Below are 24,940 nucleotides of genomic sequence, written 5' to 3' on the forward strand. Positions count from 1 at the left end.
ACATGCTGTTCATGTTCAGATGGTTCTCCCAGGCCTAATATTTATTTCATAGACTGTTTCTGATGCCCTTTGGAGCCTGGCCCTGTCCCTCTTGCCCTCTCTTATAACTCAAGCTCCCAGAGCTTGAGGCTTTATCATAAGAGGTCTTTGAAAGTGCTGGTCCATGACAGTGACCTGCCCAGTGTCCCCTTGAGCTTGGATGGGCTCATGCTGGGTCTGCACAGCATGACGGGCCTGCTTCCCTCCTTCCCCAGGCCAGGGGTGAGGGTGCAGGGTCAGCCATTCCGGGACAGCTCACTGAGTGGTGCCAGCTGGAGGCGTGGGCACTGGCCCGGTGGAGGGTGCTGCTTAGCAGGAAGGCACCTGGATGGTTACAGGTGCTGCCCTGGGAGCGAGTGTCAAGCAGCATCTGAGAGGGCCAGACATGGCTGGGAGTGAGGGAATGGTGTCCCTGGGAATGAGCAGGAGCTGGCCTGGCAGATAAGTGGGTGGAGGAAAAGTTTTCAAAACCAGGGCATGTTGAGAGGCCAGCTAAGCCCCTTTGGGAGACATTCTCCTAACCAGCCCCTCTGGTTTCAGGAGTTGGCCAGAACCTCCAAGACCACCTGGAGATATACATCCAGCAGGCGTGCACCTCCCCCATCACCCTCCACTCAGCACAGAAGCCCTTGAGGAAGGTCCGGATTGGCCTGGAGTGGCTCTGGAAGTTCACAGGTGGGTGTGCTCATCCATGACTTCGGGGGAGATGTTCTGTGGGCAGCACAGCCTCCCTCCTGAGGTGCTTAGCCCGGGCTGTGGCTCCAGATTGCCGGTTCAAAGCTGAGCTATGCCATTTATTTCAGCTCTCTGAGCCTCAGTTTTCCCATCTGCAAAATGGGGATATGCAGTTCCTGTGTGGCAGGTTGGTGTGAGGACCAGACGCGATACACAGGGCTTGCCCGGGCTGAGACTCTGCAGGGGCTGGGTGCTGCCCTTCCTGATGGATGGATAGGGATGGCCTCATCCTGGACACTGCCTGGGGCCCAAGGGGCCAGGAGAAAATGCAGAGAAAGGGCACTTGACGCTGGACTACAGCTTCTATTTCTCAGCATTTTCCATGCAGTTTCTAGCTGGGTCTCAGAGTACTGAGTTTGGCCAGGAAGTAGTGCTTTGAAATCTTATTCACTCAGCATGCATTTCTCGCACACCTACCGTGTGCTGTGCTACATGGTGAGAAGTGCTAATAAGGCAGGTTTTCTAAGGGCGTTTACGCGCTAGTGGAGACAATGGAAGGAAACTAAGTAAACATGCTAAGTTTTAAGTACAGTGAAGGAATAATTAATTAGGATGTTAAACTAGAGAATGGTGGCAGGGGGTCTGTTAGGCAGGAAGAATACGTGCAAAGGCCCCGGGGCTAGGCATTTGGTGTGCTCGAAGAACGAATTTGTTGGGCCAGGGAGACTGCAGCACCTTGAGGAGGAGGCCGTGCAGGTGTTGCAGGGCCTTCCAGGGCCAGAGAGTAAGCTCTTGTCTAACACTCGGAAAGGAACTGTCCGATGAGACACACGTACTGACAAAGCAAAAGACTTTATTGGGAAGGAACCCCAAGGCGGAGAGCCTGGGGGAACCCAGGAGAACTGCTCTGCCACGTGCCTCGCAGTCTCAGGTTTTATGGTAATGGGTTAGTTTCCGGGTTGCCTCTGGCCAGTCATCTCGCTTGCCCCATCGTCTGACTCAGGGTCCTTGCTGGTGGTGCATGCGTCTCTCAGCCAAGATGGATTCCAGCGAGAAGGACTCTGGGAGATTGGTCTTCTCCTCCCTCTTTTGCCCCTCCCGAATTCTCCTGGGAGATATGTTAGCTTTACTGTTGAGACTTCCCGTTTTGATGCTAATGCCTTTCAAATTATGAAAATTATTAATATTACTGCCGTTAGTGAAATAAATGAGCCTATGGATGAGACAGTATTTCATGTTGTGTATGCATCTGGGTAGTCGGAATATTGTCATGGTATTCCAGATAGACCTAGGAAATGTTGTGGGAAGAAGGTTATATTTACAGCTACAAATATACTTACAAAGCGAATTTTTGCTCATGTTGAGTTGAGCGTATAACCTGACAGAATAGTGGGAATCAATGTACGAAGCCTCCCATAATAGTGAATACTGCTCCTGTTGATAACATGTAGTGGAAGTGTGCGACTACATAATATGTATCGTGAAGGACAATGTCTAGTGATGAGTTAGCTAGGACAATTCCTGTTAATTCACCTACTGCAAAAAGGAAAATGAAGCCTAGGGCTCATATTATGGTGGGAGATCATTTGATATTACCTCCATGAAGGGTTGCTAGTCAACTAAATACTTTTACTCCTGTGGAAATAGCAATAATTTTAATGGCTGATGTAAAATATGCTCGTGTGTCAACATCTGTACCTACTGTAAACATATGGTGAGCTCATACAATGAATCCTAAAAATTCGATTGATATTATGGCTCATACTTACCTATATATCCAAAAGTCTCTCTTTTTTTTCCTGAATAATAATTTACAATATGTGAGATTATTCCAAATCCAGGTAAAATCAGAATATAGACTTCAGGTTGTCCGAAGAATCAGAATAGGTGTTGATATAAGATTGGATCACCCCCTCCCGCGGGGTCAAAAATGGTTGTGTTTGGGTTTCGGGCTGTTAATAGCATAGTAATCCTGGCTGCTAATACAGGTAATGATAATAGCAGCAATACAGCTGTAATTAAAACTGATCATTACAAATAATGGTGTTTGATGTTGGGGTATAGTGGGTGGCTTTATATTAATAATTGTAGTAATAAAATTAATAGCACCTAAAATTGAGGAGACACCTGCTAGATGTAGGGAAAAGATAGTAAGGTCTACTGAAGCTCCAGTGTGGGCTAGGTTTCCAGCTAAGGGTGGATATACAGTTCAGCCTGTACCGGCACCGGCTTCAACTATTGATGATGCAAGTAGTAGTAGGAAGGAGGGTGGAAGTAATCAGAAGCTTGTATGATTTATATGGGGAAAGGCTATATCGGGTGCCCCAGCATTCGTGGGACTGACTAGTCAGTTTCTGAAGCCTCCAATTGTGATAGGCATAACTATAAAAAAAATTATTACAAATGCATGGGCTGTTACAAGTACATTGTAAATCTGATCATCTCCTAGCAGTGTTCCAGGTTAGCCTAATTCAGCATGAATTAACAGGCTTAAGGCAGTGTCTACTATTCCAGCCCAAGCACCGAACAGTAAATATAAGGTACTGATATCTTTATGGTTAGTTAAGAATAGTCAGCGGTTTATGAATGTAGGTAAAATGGCTGAGTAAGCATTAGACTGTAAATCTAAAGACAGGGGTTGAGTCCTCTTTTTGCCAAGTGCTGTGGTGAATTTTACATATTGAATTGCAAATTCAGAGAAGCAGCTTCAATCCTGCTGGGGCTTCTTCCGCTTTTTTTTTTTTTTTCTTCCTGGCAGCAGGAGAAGTAGATTGAAGCCAGTTGACTAGGGTATTTAGTTGTTAACTAAAAGTTTCCTGGGAAGAGATATGGGAACATATTGTATGTGTATAACTGATTCACTTTGTTATAAAGCAGAAGCTAACACACCATTGTAAGGCAATTATACTTCAATAAAGATGTTTAAAAAAAAAAAAAGGAAAAAAAAAAAGTTTCGTGGGAAATGTAATCCCACCAATCTAGTGAGGATTTAGCTTAAATTAAAGTGTTTGATTTGCATTCAATTGATGTAGGATATAGTCTTGAAATCCTTATTGAGCAGGAATTAAGTAACTTATACTTGCTTAGTGCTTTGAAGGCTCTTGGTCTGTGTAACCTAAACTCCTAGTCCAATACTGAAAGGACTGGTGTAAGGGATAAGAGTATTGTGGATATTACAATTACTGTTGGTAGAAAAGTTGTTTTGTCAAATCAAATTGTCATTTTACTTTTATTTATAGAGGGAAATATAGTTAGTGCTGTAGAATACATGAGTCGTATGTAGAAGTATAGATTGAGTAACGCTGTGATGGCTATTAGTGTGGGTAAAATAATATTGTTATTTTTTGTTTTTTCTTGAGTAAGTATTCATTTTGGCATAAATCCTGACAGTGGAGGAAGACCTCCTATTGATAAGAGGGTGATGAGAATGAGGGTTGTAATAATGGGTATTTTATTTTGTGTGTGACAGTGTGGTGGTGACTGAGCTGTAAATGAATAGTATGAATATGGTAAGTGTTATTATGATATATATTAGTAGGTTTAGGATTGTTATAGTTGGGTTTTACAGTATAATGGCTGTTATTCACCCTATGTGAGCAATTGATGAATAAGCTATAATTTTTCATTGTTGGGTTTGGTTTAGTTCACCTCATCCTCCAATTATAATAGATGGTATGGATATGGATAATATTAGGTTTAGGCTGATGGATGGTGAGATTTGGTATAATACTGACAAGGGTGCAAGTTTTTGTCATGTTAATAAGATTAAGCATGCTGTTAATGAGATGCCTTGTGTAACTTCAGGTACTCAGAAGTGGAATGGAGATAGCCCTAGTTTTATGGTTAGGGCTATTGCTATTACTATAGATGCTGTTGGATTAAAGATTTTTGTTAATAGTTCATTGGCTGGAGTATAATAGGTTAATGATAATGGCTATTATAAGTAATATGGATGCGGTAGCTTGTGTTAGAAAATATTTAGTGGATGCTTCTATAGCTCATGCGTTAAACTTTTTTATTGTAATGGGAATATAGCTAGTATATTTATTTCAAAACCGATTCAAATAAGTAGTCAGTGGGAGCTAGTTATTACAATTACGGTCTCTGAGATAATGGTTGTTAGGATGATGATAAAGATGATGGAGTTTAGTAGTACGAGAAGGATATAAACCAATATTTTCGGGGCATGGGCCCAATAACTTATTTAACTGACCTTACTATATATTATGGTGTAATGTGGTAGCACGAAGAATTTTGAATTCTTAAGCATAGGCTCAGTTCCTATGATTCTAGAAATAAGAGCGTTTAAACCTCTATAATTTACTCTATCACAGTAACTCTTTTATCAGACATATTTCTTATGTTCGTGGAGGAACGCTTGACGTTATAATAGGTAGTGAGACATGTCATATGCATATGGCTAGCGTTAGTAGTCAGACGTTTTTTCAAAGTAAATGTATTAGTTGATCGTATCAGAGTCGAGAGTAGGATGCTTGAATTCATAGGAAAGAAATTGTTAGTAATGGTGTTTTGATGATAAGGTTGGTTTTGTATAGTTCTGGTATGTAGGGGTTATGGAACGCTCTTAGAAATAGGATCGTTGAGGAAATGTTTATTATGATAATGTTGGCGTATTCTGCTAAGAAAAATATGACAAATGGGTCTGCTGCATATTCTGTGTTGAAGCCTGATACAGGTTCAGATTCTCCTTCTGTTAGGTCAAAGGGAGCTCAGTTAGTTTCTGCTCGAGTGGAAATAAATTATATTATAGCTAAGGGTCATGATGGGAAAAGTTTTCATAAATGCTCTTGTGTTGTGATGGAGGTTGAGAGGGTAAAAGACCTGTTTCTTAAGAGGACTGATAAAAGAATAATTGCTAGTGTTACTTCATATGAAATTGTTTGTGCTACTGCTTGTAGGGCTTCAATTAATGCGTATTTTGAGTTGGAAGCCCATCCGGATCATAAAATGGAGTATACAGCTAGGCTTGATACAGCTAGCATAAATAATACTCCTAGATTTATATTAATAAGGGGGTAACGTATGGGTAGGGGAATTCATATGTTTAGGGCTAGGGTTGGTGCAATGATAAATATGGAAGTGGAGGATGTAGCTGGTCGTAGTGGTTCTTTAGTGAATAATTAGACTGCGTCAGCAATGGGCTGTAATAGGCCACATGGTCCTACGATATTTGGCCCTTTTTGAAGTTGCATATAACCTAAAATTTTTCGTTCAATTAATGTTAGGAATGCTACGGCTAGAAGAATAGGGATAACAAGTGTTAAGATATTAATGATAAACATTTTGTTAAGGGAGAGGATTTGAACCTCTGGTTGTAAAGGTTTAAGTTTTACGCAATTACCGGGCTCTGCCACCTTAACAAACCCTGGTCTTGAGTAATATATTATATGTATTAATTAAGTTAAGATTATATCATTAATTGGTTTTAAGGCACTTTTTAAAGTGGGCCTTATTTCTCTTGTCCTTTCATACTGGGAGAACTATATAATAGATAGAAACCGGTCTGAACTCAGATCATGTAGGACTTTAATCATTGAACAAACAAACCTTTAATAGCTGTTACAGCATTGGGGTGTCCTGATCCAACACTGAGGTCATAAACCCTGTTGTTGATATGAACTCTAGAATAGGATTGAGCTGTTATCCCTAGGGTAACTTGTTGATCAGTTTTTTGGATCAATTAGTGATGATATGTTTTGACTGGTAAGTCTAGACTTTAATCACTCAGAGCCTTTTTGGTGTTCCAAGGTCACCCCAACCAAAATAAAATATAAAACCCATATAAAATTTTTTTATCCCTTGGTGGTTTAGTTAAGTTTTTTTTGCTTAATTAATTAAAGCTCCATAGGGCCTTCTCGTCTTATTTTGTTATTCCCACCTCTTCATGGTAAGGTCAGTTTCACTGATTGAAAGTAAGAGACAGTAAAACCCTCGTGTGGCCATTCGTACAAGGCCTTATTTAGAGAACAAATGATTATGCTACCTTTGCATGGTCAGGACACTGCAGCCATCTAACAGTTGTCACTGGCCAGGCAGTGCCTCTAATACTAGTTATGCTAGAGGTGATGTTTTTGGTAAACAGACAGGGTTTGTGTTTGCCAAGTTCTTTTTACTTTTTTTAATCTTTCCTTGAGTGCCTGCCTGTGTTGGATTAACAGTGTTTAATAAATAATTTAATGTTGAGTTGTATTTATTTACTGTTAATTATCAGTATATTATTAGTTACTGATGTAAACTTATGCAAGGAGAAATACTTCTTGTTGCTCATAATAACATTATTACCTCTGTCGGTCAATAGATTAGTCCAGTACAAATCTAGGAGTTGATTTGCTTGTTATTGGTATTAAGTTATTGCTGAGCTTGAACACTGTCTTAATCGGTGGCTGCTTTTAAGCCAACTATGGTGTTGTTTGTCTTTACTCTCTAGATAAGATTGTATCCATTTCTAAAAAGTTGTACCTATTTAGATAACATTGTAAAATACATTAAAATTTATAATTATTTTGGTAATTTTAAAAGTTGAACTGAAATTCTTTTCCTGGACAACCAGCTATCATCAGGCTCGTTAGGTTTGTCACCTCTACTTATAAATCTTCTATTTTGCTACATAGATGAGTTTGTTGTAATAAACTGTTCCTAAGTAGCTCGTCTGGTTTCACCATGTTTAACTTAAGTTCTTTGTTAGATGTTCCCTAGTTAAATCATTATGCGAAAGGTACAAGGGGTAAACTGCTTTTTGTTACTTTTAATGCTTTTTTCATCATTCCCTTACAGTACCTTCTCTATAGCGCCAGAGGATATTTTAAATTTCTATCCCCTATACTTTAAATGTTGAGTGAATGTTTTATTTAGTCTGCTTATATTAGTAGATATGGGGAGAGGTGTTGGGCTAGATTTAGTTCAGAGTATTCATAAATTATGAAATCTAGGTGTAAACTAGGTGCTTTACTTAAGCTACGCTTTGATTTATCCAAGCACACTTTCCAGTATGCTTGTTACGACTTGTCTCCTCTTGTATGATTAGTATTTGCTGATAGATTATAGGAAATTATTATAATACTTGACGAGGGTGATGGGCAGTGTGTGCGTGCTTCACGGCCTTATTCAATTAAGCACTCTGTTCTTAATTTACTACTAAATCCTCCTTTGGTTTTTAGTTTTCATAATTCATGTGTGAGAAATATATTCTTGAAATAGAAAATGTAGCCCATTTCTTCCCATCCTGTAGGTTACACCTTGACCTAACGTTTTATGTATGATAATTATGCTTGCTTTTATTCTTTTTTAGAGTTCACTGAAGATGGCGGTATACAGACTGAATTAGCCAGGGCTGGCGGGCTGGCGGGCTGGCGGGCTGGCGGGGGTGACCGATTGTGAAACAGGCTGCTCTGGAAGGGTGGGAAGCACTGCCCAATCCTCTGAGTTTTCAGCTGTTGCTAGTAGAACTCTGGCAAATAATTTTGTTCTTGCAGTTATTTGGGTTTAGGGCTAAGCATAGTGGGGTATCTAATCCCATTTTGGGTCTTAGCTGTCCTGTAGTCAGGAAATACTAAAGTCACCTTCGTAGTCTATTTTAGTTATGGCTTTTTACAGCTTAGTTAAAACTTAACTTCATTTTACATCACTCTTTAACACACTTTACACCGAGTTTCTATTAATTTGGGTTAATTATATGACCACGGTGGCTGGCAGAAAATTTACCAACACTAGTTAATATAACTTAGTCGAACTTTCATTTATGGCTTAATCTTTATCACTGCTGTTTCCCATGGGGTGTGGTTAAGCAAGGCATTATGAGCTACTCATATTGGTGTGCTTGAGGCCTGCTCCTTTTAATCTTAATGATTTAGAGGGCATTCTCACTGGGGCACAGATGCTTACATGTGAATTTTATTAAAAATTAATAGAAAGGCTGGGACCAAACCTATGTGTTTATGGACTTGGTAAGCTCATCTGGGCATTTTCAGTGCCTTGCTTTAGATTTTAAGCTACACTAACAAGCTGTTTTTACATAGTGAAGTAACATGTATATGGTTGTTTTATGTGGTTTATGTTGGATTTAGTGTTAAAATTTTGATAAAAGTGGTCTATATAAATGGTAAATATCTAAGTAGTTGATTGGTATGATTGGGGTTTATTTTCTAGGTCTATCTAATTCTGAGCATTCAGTTCATGTTTATTGAGTAGACGGCTAAGTTCCATGTATTTATATGTTTTTGCCTTGTTTTGGGGGTTTGGCAAGGCATTATAGGCATGTAGAGCATGGGATGTAGTGGGGGGTAAAGAGGGTTTGTTAAACAGGTTATTCATCTGCTTACTGCATGTGTGTGTGTACGTACGTGTACGTGTGTGCATGTGTGTCCGTAATTTCCTTATGGCCTGTAACCATTGATTGAATAACACCTTATGGTTGATGATGTTGGTAAATAATATTCAATTAAAGTCCAGCTACAACTTATTTGACTGTGTTAAGGCCTCAGATGGCCATAGCTGAGTCACAGCATCCCTTTAAAAATTAAAAATTAGCAAATGCGTGAAATCACAGTTATGTGTAAGCATGGGCTGATTAGTCGTTGGTCCGACGAGATGTCTTATTTAAGAGGAAAGAGTGGGCTCTTTCAGGTGAGATGGCCCTGAAGTGAGAACCACTTGTCTGATAAAGTTCATTAGTAGAAACCGCCACAAGTTATGGGCCCGGAGCGAGAAGAGGGACCCCCCCAAGCGGGTTGGTGATTTCACACAGCCTGCTGGTTACACTTGTGACGTATTGGATATGGTACAACACGTTGACTAGAATTGATTTGACTCAATGTTCTGTGTACTGTCAATAAGATAATGTACATGCTTATAAGCATGGGGTAAATAATTAATGTACAATTGTACATATAATGTACTGTGTACTGTCAGTAAGATAATGTACATGCTTATAAGCATGGGGTAAGTAATGCACATTATACATATAATGCATTATGTACGATATGGTATTAGGTACATATTAATGTGGTAGTGCACATATGCACGAAGTACATAGTAGTTTATGGTAAAAAGAGGTTATTTAAAAAAAAAAAAAAAGAGGTTATTTTAATACTGACATGGTACTTAATAATCTTGTAAATGTCCCATAACAAAGTTTCAGGGAATGGTTTAAGTAGAATTTCAGTTTTGGGTGCTGATGGTGGATCTGGAGCTTCTTCCTTGAGTCTTAGGGAGAGAATGTTATTCTCCTTTTCTGGTTTACAAGACCAGGGTAATAGATATACTACAAACAAACACTCTTCATTTCAGGAGATTATTTTCAGTGATGCTAGTTGCTGACATTAGTACCCGAATTAAAAAGAAATATAAAATAGATGCTAGTTGTCCGATAGTAAAGAAGGGGTATTCCACGGGTTGTCCTCCAATTCATGTTAGTGTTAATAGGTCTGCTACTAGTACTCAAAATAGGCACTGGCTGAGAGATCGAAATATTATGGTTTAGAGGTCAAAATGTTATGCTTCGTTGTCTAGATGTATGGAGCATTGGGATGAGTGCTAGAATTAAGACTGAAAAGATTAGGGCCAATACTCCTCCTAGTTTATTGGGGATTGATCGCAGGATTGCATATGCAAATAGGAAGTACCAGTCTGGCTTGATATGGGTGGTGTTTTGAGAGGGTTTGCTGGGGTATAGTTATCAGGGTCTCTTAATAAATTGGGCAAAAATACCACTAACATTATTAGTGCTATAACTAGTAATAAGGCACCTAGATGTCTTTGATTGTATAGTAGGGGTGAAATGGAATTTTGTTACATCAGATGAGATTCCTGTGGGGTTATTAGATCCTGTTTTGTGAAGGAATAGTAAGGGGACAGCTGTTAGTGCTGCAATAATGAATGGGAGAATAAAATGGAAAGCAAAGAAGCGTGTAAGAGTTGCTTTATCTACTGAAAAGCCACCTCAGATTCATTTGACAAGGCTTGTGCCGATATATGGAATTGCTGAGAGGAGATTAGTAATAACTGTTGCCCCTCAGAATAGTTGTTCTCAAGGTAAGACGTAGCCTGTAAATACTGTGGCTATGACTGTAAATAATAAGATGATTCCAACGTTTCATGTTTCTAAAAAAGTATAGGATCCATAATAGAAGCCTCATCCTATGTGAATAAATAGGCAAATAAAAAATATGGACGCTCCATTTGCTTGTAGGCATCGGATAACTCACCCATAGTTTACATCTCGGCAGATATGTGTTACCGATGAGAAAGCGGTTATTATGTCTGATGTATTGCTAGGAATAAGCCTGTTAAGATTCGTAATACTAAACAAATGGAACCGAGATCTCATCATGATGAAATGTTTGATGGGGCTGGAAGATCAATAAATGCACTGTTAATAATTTTTATTAATGGGTGTGATGTTGGTCATTAGTGTTCTTATAGGTGAATAACAATGATGATTTTTCACGTCATTGGCCATGTAAGAATAATGATAACATACACTGTATTTATTTTAAGTACTATTTTTGTAATTAGTTTGGTGGGGTTTTCTTCAAAACCTTTGCCTATTTATGGTGGACTTGGGTTGATTGTGGGTGTTGGTTGTGGGACTGTGTGGAATTTTGGTGGCGCATTTTTGGGTTTAATAGTGTTTTTGATTTATGTAGGGGGGATTTGGTAGTGTTTGGTTATACAACAGCTGTAGCTACTGAGCAGTATCCTGAGGTTTGAGTTTCTAAGAAGACTGTTTGAGGTATATTTCTTTCAGGGTTGATAATATAATTTTCAATGGTATTTTATGTTTTAAAAGATGAGGAGGTGGAGATTGTATTTCAAGTTTAACAGGCTACAGGACTGAGTGGATTATAATACAGGTGATTCTGGACTTTTTAGTGAAGAGGCTGTAGGAATTGTGGCGTTGTACAGTTATGGTGCTTGATTAGTGACTGTCACTGGTTGGTCATTGCCTATTGGTGTTGTAGTTACTATAGCGGTTACTCATGGTAATTAAATAGAACTATGCTTAGGGTGAGGGTAAAGAGGAATGAGAGAAAATATAGTTTGATTAGGCCTTTTTGGTCTGATACTAGTGTAGAAAATTTTATTTGAATGAGGGAGGTAGTTTTTGGTAAAATACTTTCTAGTTAGATTAAATCTAGGAGGGATGATGCTGATTGATATGCTTCTTCCCATATCTAGAGTTACACTATAACAATCATTGATCTCATATGTAACTACATATCATCATTTTACCAGAGGCTCAGTCACACATTTGGTAATGAAAGAAACAATTTCGTAAAACAGGCAATATAAAAAATAATATAGCTAGCAGTATTAGTAAGGTCATATGTAAAAATTTAAGTCAAGAACTTCCATTAGGTGCAGCCCAGTATATCCCAGTTCATCTGACTTAGTCTGTTGTGTACCAGTTCTTATCTTGAAGGGACATTATATATTGGCATTGTCCATAAGGCACCCAGCCTAATTTCCTAGTGTTACTAGGCTGGTTATCCCTAGTATGGTTTAATTTCCCCAACATAAGGGAGCCTTTAAATTTAAATGACCATAGATAGCCTGGTGTTAACCTTCTGGTTGCAGATCCTGGAGCAGCTGATCTTCATCCAAAGATAGATTACTGAGTTAAGCTTCAGAAACAAATTTAGAGGAGTGTCCTTTTAATAATTCAATTAAACTTTGCAACAATATAACATAACAGCAAGGAACTATCTGAGAAGTGAGTCTTAGTGAATACAGACCTCGATAAACAGAATTAGAATTTGATATCCACTGAAACGTCTCTTTCTCCCTAAAATTACCCTCATTTTTATCAGATATAGCCAAATCAAGATTAATTTGTCTGCAAATTAAGTTTGATAAAAGGCCTCCCAAGGCCAGGAAAGCCACGCCAAGGGCCTGTCACAGATTTTGCCTTATAGATTTAGGTGAATCCCTCCCTTTTTGAGGTCCGCAAAATAACTTGAGATTCCTGCACCTGTTAGGAGGTGGCTTTACTAATTTACCTTATAAAGCTGCTGGGAGCCTAAGAGTTTCCAATCTCTGGAGGGATCAGGTAGAAAGAAAAGAGAAGTGTTTCAATTCTGCTTACAAAGGTACAATTTACCAAATTGCTATAAGTCATAATTAGTTTGAGGGGGTTTCTTTATATCTGGAAAACACAGATTAAAAGCTAGTAATGTTTCAGACAGAAACCATAAAAATTATAACCACGTTCGTCAGTTTACTCAATCCTATGTAACTAATCCTTTTTGTTAACAGTTTCCATTAGACTGTTAAAAAAAAAATATCTTACTTGGGACTTCCCCGGTGGTCCAGTGGTTAAGACGCCAAGGGTTCCATCCCTGGTCGGGGAACTAAGATCCCACATGCCTCGCGGTGCAGCCAAAAATTAAATAAACGGATAAATAAATAAACTAACAAAGACATAAATAAAATAGCTACTCAAAAAAGAAAGTCTTACCTAGTTTAGTAGTATGATTTAAAAGTTATCAGAAACCTGTACTTGTCTAAAGCCCTTTCTGTGAATCTTCTTGAAGATGAAGCGGTTTTGCAAAGCATCAGTTTAACTGTCTGTGAATGACAAAAAGTCTTAAAAAGGCAAGGTTAAAGATCTGATTACAATGTTTTTGACAAAGAAGCTGAACCAAGTTTCTGTCACATACAACATTTTAAGATAACTAATATTATAACAATACCAGGACATATCCAAATTTCAGAAACTTTATATAATTTCTAGAATGTGTATATTAATAATATTTATCCATACAGTATATTCTAAGTAGGTTTATCACTAGTGTGATAATGCTCTCCATGTAATTTAACATACCAAATACTACTAGTTAAATATTTCTCTCTGAAATGCCTCAGAGACCCTCTAAAGTGTCCCAAAGTTAGCTGGAGGTCAAAAGAACTTTAATTAAAATTTGGTATTTGGGAAGTTTGTCAAAAGGTCTCAAAACACTTGGTCAAATAAGATCATAGGTCATTGTGAGATAATGCTTATTCCTTAACCAAAGTTACAAGAGATCTCAAAAGCAAATACAGATCAGTTAAAGGCATGGAAACTCACACAATCTGTTATCAAAAGCAGCATTCCAAGGAAACTTTGTCCTCTTACTAAAGAGAGAAAACCAGATCCAGTCTTGTACCAGCCTGCTTTTAACAACAAAATTCACTTAATTAACTGTACTCTACACCTAGCCAATCCTGACCATCCACAAACCCTCCATCACTTTGTGTATCCATATCAGTCTGCCCCCCATTCTCTTCTCCATTGAGAAACAACCAGCTCTAAGACAGACTCACTTTCTTTTCCTTTAATAAAATGCAATTCCATTCTCATACCTTCTTCACTGCAAACACACATCCTCCTTTCCTGCTGTACACTGAAATGCTTCCTTTATTATTTCTATTAGCTTTAATTACATGTTTAAAAATTAGAGCCCTCAACTCTTAAAAACCTTAATTTCTAGTGAAAACTGAGGTAAGCAATTATGAGCTTTTTTTTTTTTTTTGGTTGCACTGGGTCTTAGTTGCAGCAGGCAGGCTCCTTAGTTGTGGCATGTGAACTCTTAGTGGTGGCTTGCATGTGGGATCTAGTTCCCTGATCAGGGATCAAACCCGGGCCCACTGCATTAGGAACGCAGCATCCTAACCACTGCACCACCAGGGAAGTCCCAGCAATTATGAACTTTTACATTAGCATTCTGTAGATTGGTAAACATAAACACTAGTTATAATTTCTAAAAACATTTGATTTCTTATACAGAACATCTCAGGGTGGCACCAATGGTGAATATTCCAGGGTGGCATATTCATTAATAGTCCTAAATACCTTTAGTTTCTCTGTTTAGTAATTGATGTCTCAGTATCTTGTTTTATTTGGGAATCACCTAGCTATTCAATAAACTTCCATCACTTAATTTAGAACAACTCTAAATTTCAAGTATATTTCCAAGTATCTGGAGAGATTATTCTCAAGTAGACATTCCTAAAATATAATTATTCCTAAAAAGTTCACCCAAAAGCTCTGATCTCACTTGTATTTAATTCACTTAAAAAATTTCATCATACCAAGTTATTTTCCTTGCTGACAAATTTCACACAGATATAATAAGATCTTATTTGACTTCTATTAAACCTAGGTTCAATAAAGGCATTATACTTAATGTTGATGACAAAGACATGTCTATTTAAGTTAACAAACTTAAACTAAGTTTAATACCAGATATTGATTTAATACTGAATATTTCCCAGTTTACATGAACCTGAAATTAATTCTGGCCAGTTACCTTCTGTATTTTTGAAAATTTATATAAGTGCTAAATTTCCCTTAAGCCAATTAAATAGAGAGTTCATTAAAAAATTAGTTTTGGTAATAACATCCAAAGGTAAGGACATATATATAACGCACACAGATATATAGACAAACACAACCAGAGATCTCAAAGCTTCATTTTCTAAACTTAGTTATGAATCAGGTATTATAAAACTCACTAGTTTATAAATAATGGTTGGAATAAGTAAAATTTAGAAAGCTTTCCTTCCACATTTTTTTTTTCCCCTCAATCTCAGGAATTATAGATGATCTAGATAAGATAAGTGATCCTGAGAGCCCTGGTCTCAAGGCGCAGGGCGAGAAAAGCAAGTTCTCCCGGGGGAGTTGTTCCCTCAGGGTCAGAATTCTGAGAAGACGTTTTATCAAGCTTGCCTTTTCTAACTGTATATGCAAAAAGAACCAGTTTTGGAATTTTCAAGAGTTTCACCTAAACCAGTTTTCTCTGGAGTCTAAAGAATATTCTGGCCACACAGTGTTATAATAGAATATCATCTTTTGCGTAGTCATAGGCTCATAGCTAAAATCTTTCCAGTCAGACGGAATTCTCCCAAGAGGGCTCTGCAGTGGAACAGAACCAGAATTTCCCATTTCATGAGGCAGAATGGCCATCACAAATCGCAACACAGAACACAGAGGACAAAACACACACACGCACGGCTGTCCTGATCAGACACTCCCTTAAATGCAAGATTGCAGTCTCTCAGAAAACCTCCTACAGAGACAGAGAACTTCAGATCCGAGTACTGACCAACAGAGTAAATGGAAATATCTCAGGTCTTCAGAGATTTCAAAGGGAGGAAAGGAGGGCAGGTTGAAAGAAGAGGGGAAGGAGGGGGGACAAAAGGGGTGGCCTTACGGACATCTCCTGCCACCTGCAGACGCCCAGGCGTTACGGGGCTTTTCTCTGGGCTTCCAGGAAGGGAGGACAGGAACTTGGCCCTACCAGGAACCAGAGACCAGATAATTCAAGTTCTCTGCCCACCGGAGGTGATCAGGCTCTGGCGCTCAGATAACTGAGGCCCTTCAACCAGACTCCGGCATCCAGAAGAAAGGAGGGTAGGATAGGAAGGGTTGAGAAGAGGAAGGGGAGAGGGAAGGGCAAAGAGGTCAGCAACATCTCTTGTTCCTTACCTGGGCGGGGCACTCTGGCCAGTCATCTGTGTCAGGTGGAGATCAGGGACAAGAGGGTCCCAGTGGTGGCCTCTGGGTCTGGTCCGTCGGTAGGTGAGCTGGTGCCTGAGCAGTCAGGATGTCAGTCGTAGTGAAGAAGAGATTCCACCAGAGTCGCCAGCTGTTGCAGGAAGGGAGACCCCTTCCAGGGCCCGAGAGTGGGCTCTCTAGTTGTTAGGGAACCCTTAACCAAAACCACCCGCCTTGGCCAGGCACGATGATAGCCTCTTGCCTGAGGTGCCTCACAACAGGAGGTCCTGAAAAAGAACATGGTGCTGCTGGTGAAAACTAACCGGGAGGATTTGGGAGGGGCCAAAAGAGGGCAGAGACGACCAGCCTCCCAGAATCCTTTGCACTGGGATCCATCTTGGCTGAGAGATGGCACGTGCCACCAGGAAGAACCCTGAGTCAGACGATGGGCCAAGCAAGATGCTTGGCCAGAGACAACCTGGAAATTAACCCCATCACCATAAAACCTGAGACTGTGAGCCACGTGGCAGAGCAGTTCTCCTGGGTTCCCTTACCCTCCTGCTCTCTGCCCAGGGCGCCCCTTCCCAATAAAGTCTTTTGCTTTGTCAGCACGTGTGGCTCCTCGGACAATTCATTTCCGAGTGTTAGAGAAGAGCCCACTCTCGGGCCCTGGAAGGGGTTCCCCTTCCTGCAACAGTGGGAGGTTGGATGGAAGAGGGCCTTGACCTTGATCACGGCCTGTGTGTGAAGGGTGGGCTGCAGTAGGTTTGGGATGCCCATAGGACATCAGGTCCCACAGTCCAGTTGGCAGTGGTGGAGTCAGGGGAAGGGGCAAAGCTGAAGCCCCTTGGCACGGAGCTGATATCGAAAGCCATGGTGTTGGGTGAGCCCACCTGGGGGAAGGAGGACAGAGTCGAGGACTTGGGTCCAGGCACTAGAATACAGGCCAGGAAGAGGAGGAGGAAGTGCCCAGGAGAGAGGAGGCTGGCCCACCTGCCACGCCTGGACTTGCTCTTCTGCCTCATCGTCTTCTCATCCTCAGGGGATGGAGCCACGTCCCATCTGGAAACAGGTGGGTTCATCCGGAGCCAGCCTGGGGTCCCCCACCCGGACATCCAGTTCCACTTCCTCCCTTCCCAGGTGATCGACCATGGGCGGGTCCCCCCACAGCAGGAGGCTTACCAGGTGAGCAGGTTGTCTCCCCACTGCAGCAGCGCCTCCAGGGTGGGCGGCCCAGATGGCGATGCCCTGCTGTCCAGCTGCTCAGGGTGTCTGAGGGGAGGGAAGGGGGGTGGGGAGCCAGAGGTAGAGTGAAGCAGACTGCACGGCGCACAGCAAGGCCACACCCGCACCCAGCTCGGGGCAGAGGCGCCGGGTCCTGAGTACTAGAAATGGACAATGAAGCCGGCTCTGCCAGCCCCTGAACATCTGAGCCATCAGGTATAAAGCCAGGGAGCAGGAGAGAGTGATTGAGGTGGTTTGATGCCTTTTGTGTGTGTTGGGGGTGGGTTGGTAAGATGCAGGTAGATTTTAAAATGTATCTGCTCTTAACTGACTCTGGGTGTTGAGTCCCACGGAGCACAGGAAACCCGGGGCCTCTCTAAATGACTAAGCTGGGGGGTTAACAGGGGTCACCGCCTCTCTGGGCTCTTCCAGGTGCATGTGGGGACCATGCGGGGCACGAGCGTGGGCTGGCTCAAACTGAGAAGTGCCAACCCCCATGACCACCCTGTGATCCAGCCCAACTACTTGTCAACAGGTAATTCAGCCACCGTTGTCTCTCCCAGACCTGGGCTTGTTGGGTCATTGATGGATTGATTGAATGAATGAATGCCTTTATGGGGTTCATATTTGTCCCTGAATCTCACCCCTGGACCCCATTTTTGAGACACAAGTCACATTCTGTTCTCCCTCCACCCCATTATCCTGGGCTGTAAACGTGCACGTGTTGCTATGTAGTGCCCTCGGTCACTTGAACTAACCCTGACACACCATTTTACACAGTAGGCAGGATTTGCAGCTTCCAGAACAATCTACCAAGAGACGCAAGGAGATCTGGCTGTGTATAGATAGCTCACAGAACATTTTTCTTACTGTTCCTGTGAGTATCTTCTAAAAGCAAATTACACTCCTGGGCCTGCCTCTTTATGCACAGCAAAACCGCACGGTCCCCACTGGGCAGGTTTTGCCCAATAATACTCACGCTGTGGCAGAGGCAGGACGTGTAGTCTTATCTCTATTTTATAGGTAAGAAAGTTCAGATCCCTGATTTAAACGTAGGGCCTCTGGGGCAAGCTGTGTCCGTCTAGGATGCTGTCTGTTTGGGCTTCGTGGGACTCTGCTTGGTTGCACTGCAACTGCTGATGGGTAGGTGACAAAGCAACCTGGTGGCTCGGACCTCTATGTCCCTCAACTGTGTCCCCTTGGGCAGCTTCTTGAGCCTCTCCCAGTGGAGAATCTTCCAGCGAGGCCAGCACGGTAAGAGGAGGCATCTAACCTGTTTCTTCTCCTTGACAGAAACTGACATCAATGACTTCCGTCGGTGTGTGAGGCTGACCAGAGAAATTTTTGCACAGAAAGCTCTGGCACCGTTCCGGGGGAAGGAGCTTCAGCCAGGAAGCCACGTCCAGTCGGATAAGGAGATAGATGCCTTTGTGCGGGCAAAGGCAGACAGCGCCTACCACCCATCGTGCACCTGCAAGATGGGCCAGCCCTCCGACCCCATGGCAGTGGTGGACCCGCAGACCAGGGTCCTCGGGGTGGAAAACCTCAGGGTGGTCGACGCCTCCATCATGCCCAGTGTGGTCAGCGGCAACCTAAACGCCCCCACCATCATGATCGCAGAGAAGGCAGCCGACATCATCAAGGGGCGGCCAGCTCTCTGGGACGAGGCTGTCCCTGTCTACAAGCCCAGGACCCTGGCCACCCAGCGCTGAGGCTGTCCCTGAGTAAGAAGGCTCAGCACAGCCCTTGCGCCAAATGTGCTTTCCTGGATCTCTCTAGAATGTTACAATTTGATGGCCAAGAATTGGATAATTTCTTAAGAAATGAAACCAGTATTGGTCAGTGAATCGGGTTCTTTCTTCCCAGCATGTCCCTGGGGGCCCTGTGGGGAAGGCCGGCATTCTGGCTGGGGCCCCTCCTCCCTGCCTCCTGGTAGGACAGCAAAGGGGACGGGAGGCCGGTAGAGAATGGGTAACTCTGGCCAGGTCCTTGTCTGGTGTTCCGCGGCGCTCTCCAACCCAGAGTCCTGCTGTGTTCCCGGGTCCTGATAGGACTTGAGGAAAGTGGTTCTCTCCCAGGCTCCCTCTGGAGGCAAGCCCGTCCAAGAGCAGGGTGCTTGCACCGAGGCCGGGGCACCCTCCCCCTCAGGCTGAAAGCTGCAGCGGAGGCCGAGAGTCCCACAGGAGTTAGGGAGCGTGGAGCTCAGCTGGGATGTGTGCACAAGCCTCCAGTGTCCAGAGGGAAAGCTGCCTGCTGGAAGAAACAGGCTTCTCCTTTCTCTGCCGCTTCCTGATTTCACTCCCAGAGTGAGGCAGGATCTGGTGCTCAGTTGGGTCCCTCTGAGGGGCTTGCAGCCCACCTCTCTGATGCTCTGGTTCTTATTAACACCATCAGCCCGATGAGAGGAGTCCTGGGACTTTTTCCAGGACTCAGGAGTCTGCAGGGCCTTTTCACTACCATGGGTTTCAGGGTTTAGCATTTTTAAAGATTTTCCTGTTGCCAGGAAACCTAGAAACCCAGAGCAGACCTGCATCCCTGGCCCGCTCCATGCAAAGCCTCCCTCTCAGCCTGGGGAGATGGATGGCTCAGCAGTGGCCACGGCTGGCTAATTCTCATTCTTCAGACGTCCACAGCAACAGACCAGGCGGGAGCCAGACTGACGGGAAAAGCAGTCAAGTAAAACTATGATCCTCATCCTGTAAAAAAACACAATTGAGTGAAAGAAGAATAAATTGGCAAAGATTTGAGTTTGGGGGGTGGGGGGGAACAGATACAAAGTAACATTTAAGACAGCTCTCTGATCTTTAAACTTCTTATAATTCAATAATGCAATCCCGTAACTTTTATCTTTGAACTGAGACTGTCATTATCCAGACTGTCTTTACAAGGTAATGAAAACTTGAATGCATTTTGGATTGATTTTTCTGACGATATCCAAAAGCCACTGTCTACGGTGAGAAAGAATGGAAGTGCTATATGGAAACCTGTCATGCTGGACCCAGAATCAGGAGGGGAGGAAAATGGAACATTCCTGGCTTCACCCTGGATCACAGTGGATTGAGGTGCCTTGGAGGCCCGACAGCCGCAACTTAACGTTTCTGAGAAAGATTTCCAGAAGGGTGGAAAGAAGAAAGCCATCACACCATCCTTCCTTTAAAAATCTTTAAGCAAATCTTGTTTAATCTTACCTGTATCTTGCTTTATTTTCGGTTCCAATGGAGGGTCAAGAAAGAAAATTCTACATCTGCCAAGAGATGTCTTTCTCCTAGAGAGGTCCCCACCTGCCCACAGGCCTCCTCTGGGTCTTGGAGCTGCCTGCGGGGGCGAAGGAACAGTAGGAGTGCGGGCGCCAGCCCCCTGCTCTGAGGGCCACGAAGTGACACATCAGGTGTGCGGGGGGTCCCAGGCCTGAGTGTGACTGCGCTGACCTCCTCTGGCGCCGGTATGGCAGGTGACAGGGCCATTCAGTTCGGTCACCTCTGCGTACCGTGGTGCCCTCGGCCTCTGAGACAGTGGCTGACGCGCTGGTGTGCGTGTGTCGATGGGCAAAGCGAAGTGCGTAAGGGGAACCTGTACGGTGGATGGCACCCAGGCCCCCCTCCCACCCTGGCTACGGGGCCTCGTCCCATGCGATCACGTGACACTGCCACACACACACACACACACACACACACACACACACGTTTCAAAGGAGAAGAGCATGAGTGTCGTATATCCAGGACCCAACAGAAAACTGCTATTGGAGTTCAGACCCAGGACAGAATATTCTGATCTGAGGCGGTTCGTCCCTCGAGCCCCGACAGCTGAGTGCTGTGGCCACCTGGGCAGAGTGGAGCAGTGGCCCGTGTCCTGACCTGAAGGCTCTGAAGGGTCCGCCACCACGAAGGAGGCTCCGACCTCAGAAAGAGAGGGCTGTTGGCCCAGGAAGCCAGAGAGGGGAGGAAAGCGCGAACTGGAACTGGGGAGGATGAGCCACAGGCTGGCAGCCCGAGGGGCGTGGAGACTGGCCGGCGCTCAGCCTCTGCAAGAACCAGGAAGACGTCGTTTAAGTCCCTTAGCAAAAAGCCTGCAGTACTCCACAAAAGGAAAAACGCACACTTCCAAAAATGGTTGCAAAAGCCTAACAAACAGAAAGCTGCAAATGTGGCTAGTGGTCAGAACACTGACCCCTCTGAAGAAGCCAGTGTTGGAGCTGCTGCGTCAGCAGAGGGTTCTTCCTGGTAGATTAAGAGCCAGAACACACAGCTAGAGGAGCAGCCTGCCCGCAGGTGACCAGGAAAGGGCAGGTCCCAGAGGTGGGACTCTGGCGCCTTAACGTACGGCCTTGTGCGGCCCTTGTGCAGGCTGCAGGTGCCATTTCCACAAGTTCAAATAGCGTCTTCTCTCCAGCCAAACCGTGTGCCTCCGCCCAAAGGTCATTTCAGATTTCCACCGCACGACTTACCATCAGATCAAATACCTAGGTGCCTTTCTCTTAAAAACCAGAAAAAACACACACCCTTCTCCTCTGGCCCCGTCTTGAGACCCAGTCTCCATCGCATCTCCTGCCACTGTCCCCACAGGGCGCCCTCACAACCATTCTCGGTCTCGTTCTCTGGTTAGAAGCAAGGGCCCCAGGCCTGCTCCTATTTCTCGCCTGCCCTCCTAGGTCCCCAGTAGGGAAGGAATATCAGAGAAGTAAAAACTTTTGAAGGCCATAGCTGGAGTCTGGTTTTGAGTCGGGGAGGCTAGTAAAGGAGTTGGAACTGTGTGTGTGGTGCTAACCAGTTTTCAGGACAAACTGACCACCCAGCCTAACAGTAAAAACCTTTGCAGGAAAACAGGCAACGGGCAAAGACACTTCAGGACTGCAAAACATAAACAACACAGAATAAACTGCTCTGGTTTCTCTCACAAGCGTGGCATCAGCCGTAAAGTGGGTTCATCAGGCAGGTTAAGCCCATCCTGCACTGGAGAAGCTTCTGGGGCCTTCACAACCAACCCCTCCCAGCCACTGGCTGATTCTGGAACATCTCAGAATCAGGCTGGCAGGTGCTGCGTGGCCCAGCCGTCTGGATGGAAATCACAGAGACCATTTTAACGAGGTTCTTGCTGCCATTTCTGTTTTGTGATATTATGGAAAACACAAGATGAAAGAAACTAAATGTACTATTCCTGGGGACACAACAAAATGACTTTTTTTAGGGAGTGGGAGGGGAACTGAAAAGGAGAGACATTTAATCTTAAAAGATTCCTGAAAGAAAAAAACCACGCTCTACAACTTCAAATTTTTCTTCCAAAGAAGCAGGCTTAAAGCAGACAGGTATTAGGAGTGGTGCAGCCTGTAAAAATGCCAGTTAAGTGCTGACTAGAAAAGATCACCGACTATACCAGAAAACTCAGTCCTGTTACGGCAGTTTTGGACTGATGATGGTAAGCCAAGCCACACAGTAAGAAAGACCAGTGCTCGGTGGAGAGACACAGAGTCTGAGATGACGGTGATAGTGGGTTAGCCCCTTAGGAGAAACGGTGCTCTCTGCAGCTGGAATTAAGTTACCATCAGCATGAAGATAAGAAAAAAGGAGAAGGCACCAAGAGGATAAGAAAAAAATCTACATAATTACAGAAGTGCCCTCACAGAGTACCTGCCCCTCCCGAAGCTCTCACTAGCAAACACCAGGTCTTTGCAAGGAGAGCTCCCAAGTACAAAAAAATTATTACACAGTTTTATTCTGAAGATCATTTTGCATTTTAATAAAAAAGAATTTACGTCAGGAAATAGTCATTTACAAACCTTGAAGTGTTTTTGCCTGGATCTGGAGTAAGAATGTCTTAAGAAGAGGTGTGTAAGGTCTTCATAACAAAGTGTTATTTACAAAAAAAAAAAAAAAAAAACATTAACAGGTTATGTAATATTTAAAAACTTTGAACCAAAAATCGCTACCAGTCTTTTTGACTGCAGGGAATCCCTGCCAAGGTAACTTGACAAAGTCGGCATAATTCTGTGAACAGAAAAGGAAGCCTTGATGGGTCTAATGATCCAAAAGTGGGTTTTCATCGAGAAGTACAATTGGAGTGTGAGTGCATTCTAATGAAAACTTCAGCCCTCATTCAGTTGCATATAAAAGCCCTCAAAGAGAACACACAGTACAGCAATGTTTTGTAAAAAGGCAACAATACGATTTGTACAGAGCCCGACGTCTAGTCCTATAGATCATCCTTTGCCCCCTCTGTCCCCAGCACTCCTTATTTCTCTCCTAAGACAAGCAGCCTTACCAGTCCCCAGGGGACAACAGCAGAAGGACTTCATTCACCTGTGTGATTATTTCTGCGCCGGAAATGTCCTGTGGGGGGCAGCTGAGAAAACCACAACTATGAATGCCACCGGGTCAGAGTAACCAGCTCGACCTAGGCTGCAGTGTGCTCATCGGAGAGTTACTAAAGCAAAACAAAAGACAGCTGCAACCCATGGTGGATGGGAAGGTACAACATCAAGTCACAGAACCCCTGCCCCAAAAAAAGACTGCAGACAGTCATCTGGCATCTCCTGTGTAAAGACAGATGTATAGTGACTCAAAATAGTTTAGAAAAATCTCTGTAGTGCCAAGTTCTTTTGAACTTAAAATTTCACCCCCAAAAGATTTCCACTGGATAGATGAGAATCGGCTCTATTTCTTCTACTTCTGTATAGCCCGAGTAAAAACACTAATAGTTTCTAGATCTGAGTGGGGAACTACAATTATTAGGACCCATGGATATTGCTGCATTTCAAATACGGTACAATAATTACAAAATATAGACCATCTCTTTACAAATACAAATTATAGTATATTACAAGTCATATACAGTAAATCTAGAATTTTTAAACAAACTAGCGTATCTAAGTTTACCTGGTTGCGAGTGCATTATTATTCCAGTTTACAGTTGCCCTTTGCCTGACAGTCAGAAACCGACCGTCGGAGTGATGCTCTCTCCTGTAAACTGGCGTCACGTCACAGAAAACCCCGTTTACAGGGTCCCGCTCCCCTCTCAGGATGACGGCTGGTAGGTAGGTCCTGACTTACACACTGTATTTCAGAAGAGCCGAACAGGAATCAGGAAGCGGTGTGTTTTGGGGGGAAAGGGGTTTAAAAATGGATACGCTGGGCCCAGTGAACGTCTGATATGCTAGACCGATGGCTGAGGTAATGACATAGGTATGGTGATCGTCATCACCTTTAAACCTTCCCCCCATGCCCGCGGGTGGCGGGCCAGCGCTCTGGACAAGCAGCCAGGGCTTGTCCGACCTCCTCGCTGGTCCTCTCCAGGAGGGCTGGACCTGCTCTTGCCCACAGCCGGGGCTGAGCATGTGGGCGCGGCTGTCCCTTACCAGATTTATGGCTTCCTTGAGGCATGACATCACTTGTACAGAAGTCTAATTGAATAGGGACTCCACACTAGTGCCTAAATTTTCCTAACTACGAGGCACTTTTCCCCCGGCCCTCCGGCGCCCCACCTGAGGCCAGAGCCAGTCGGCCGCTCCCTGGGGGG

General features: G+C 43.3%; 1 protein-coding gene across 1 annotated transcript in view; it reads left to right on the forward strand.

The window, feature by feature from the left end:
• Positions 1 to 19,278, forward strand: part of CHDH (choline dehydrogenase) — a 61,607-nt gene extending 42,329 nt beyond the window's left edge. Inside the window, exons 5-8 of the mRNA XM_068558786.1 lie at positions 580 to 714; positions 17,250 to 17,392; positions 17,864 to 17,966; positions 18,725 to 19,278. Coding sequence (XP_068414887.1) covers positions 580 to 714; positions 17,250 to 17,392; positions 17,864 to 17,966; positions 18,725 to 19,143 — 800 coding nt within the window. The 3' untranslated portion in view covers positions 19,144 to 19,278. The remainder of the gene's footprint in view (positions 1 to 579; positions 715 to 17,249; positions 17,393 to 17,863; positions 17,967 to 18,724) is intronic.
• Positions 19,279 to 24,940: the final 5,662 nt, after the last annotated feature.

This window comes from Eschrichtius robustus, chromosome 12, assembly GCF_028021215.1.
Source record: "Eschrichtius robustus isolate mEscRob2 chromosome 12, mEscRob2.pri, whole genome shotgun sequence".
NCBI lineage: Eukaryota > Metazoa > Chordata > Mammalia > Artiodactyla > Eschrichtiidae > Eschrichtius > Eschrichtius robustus.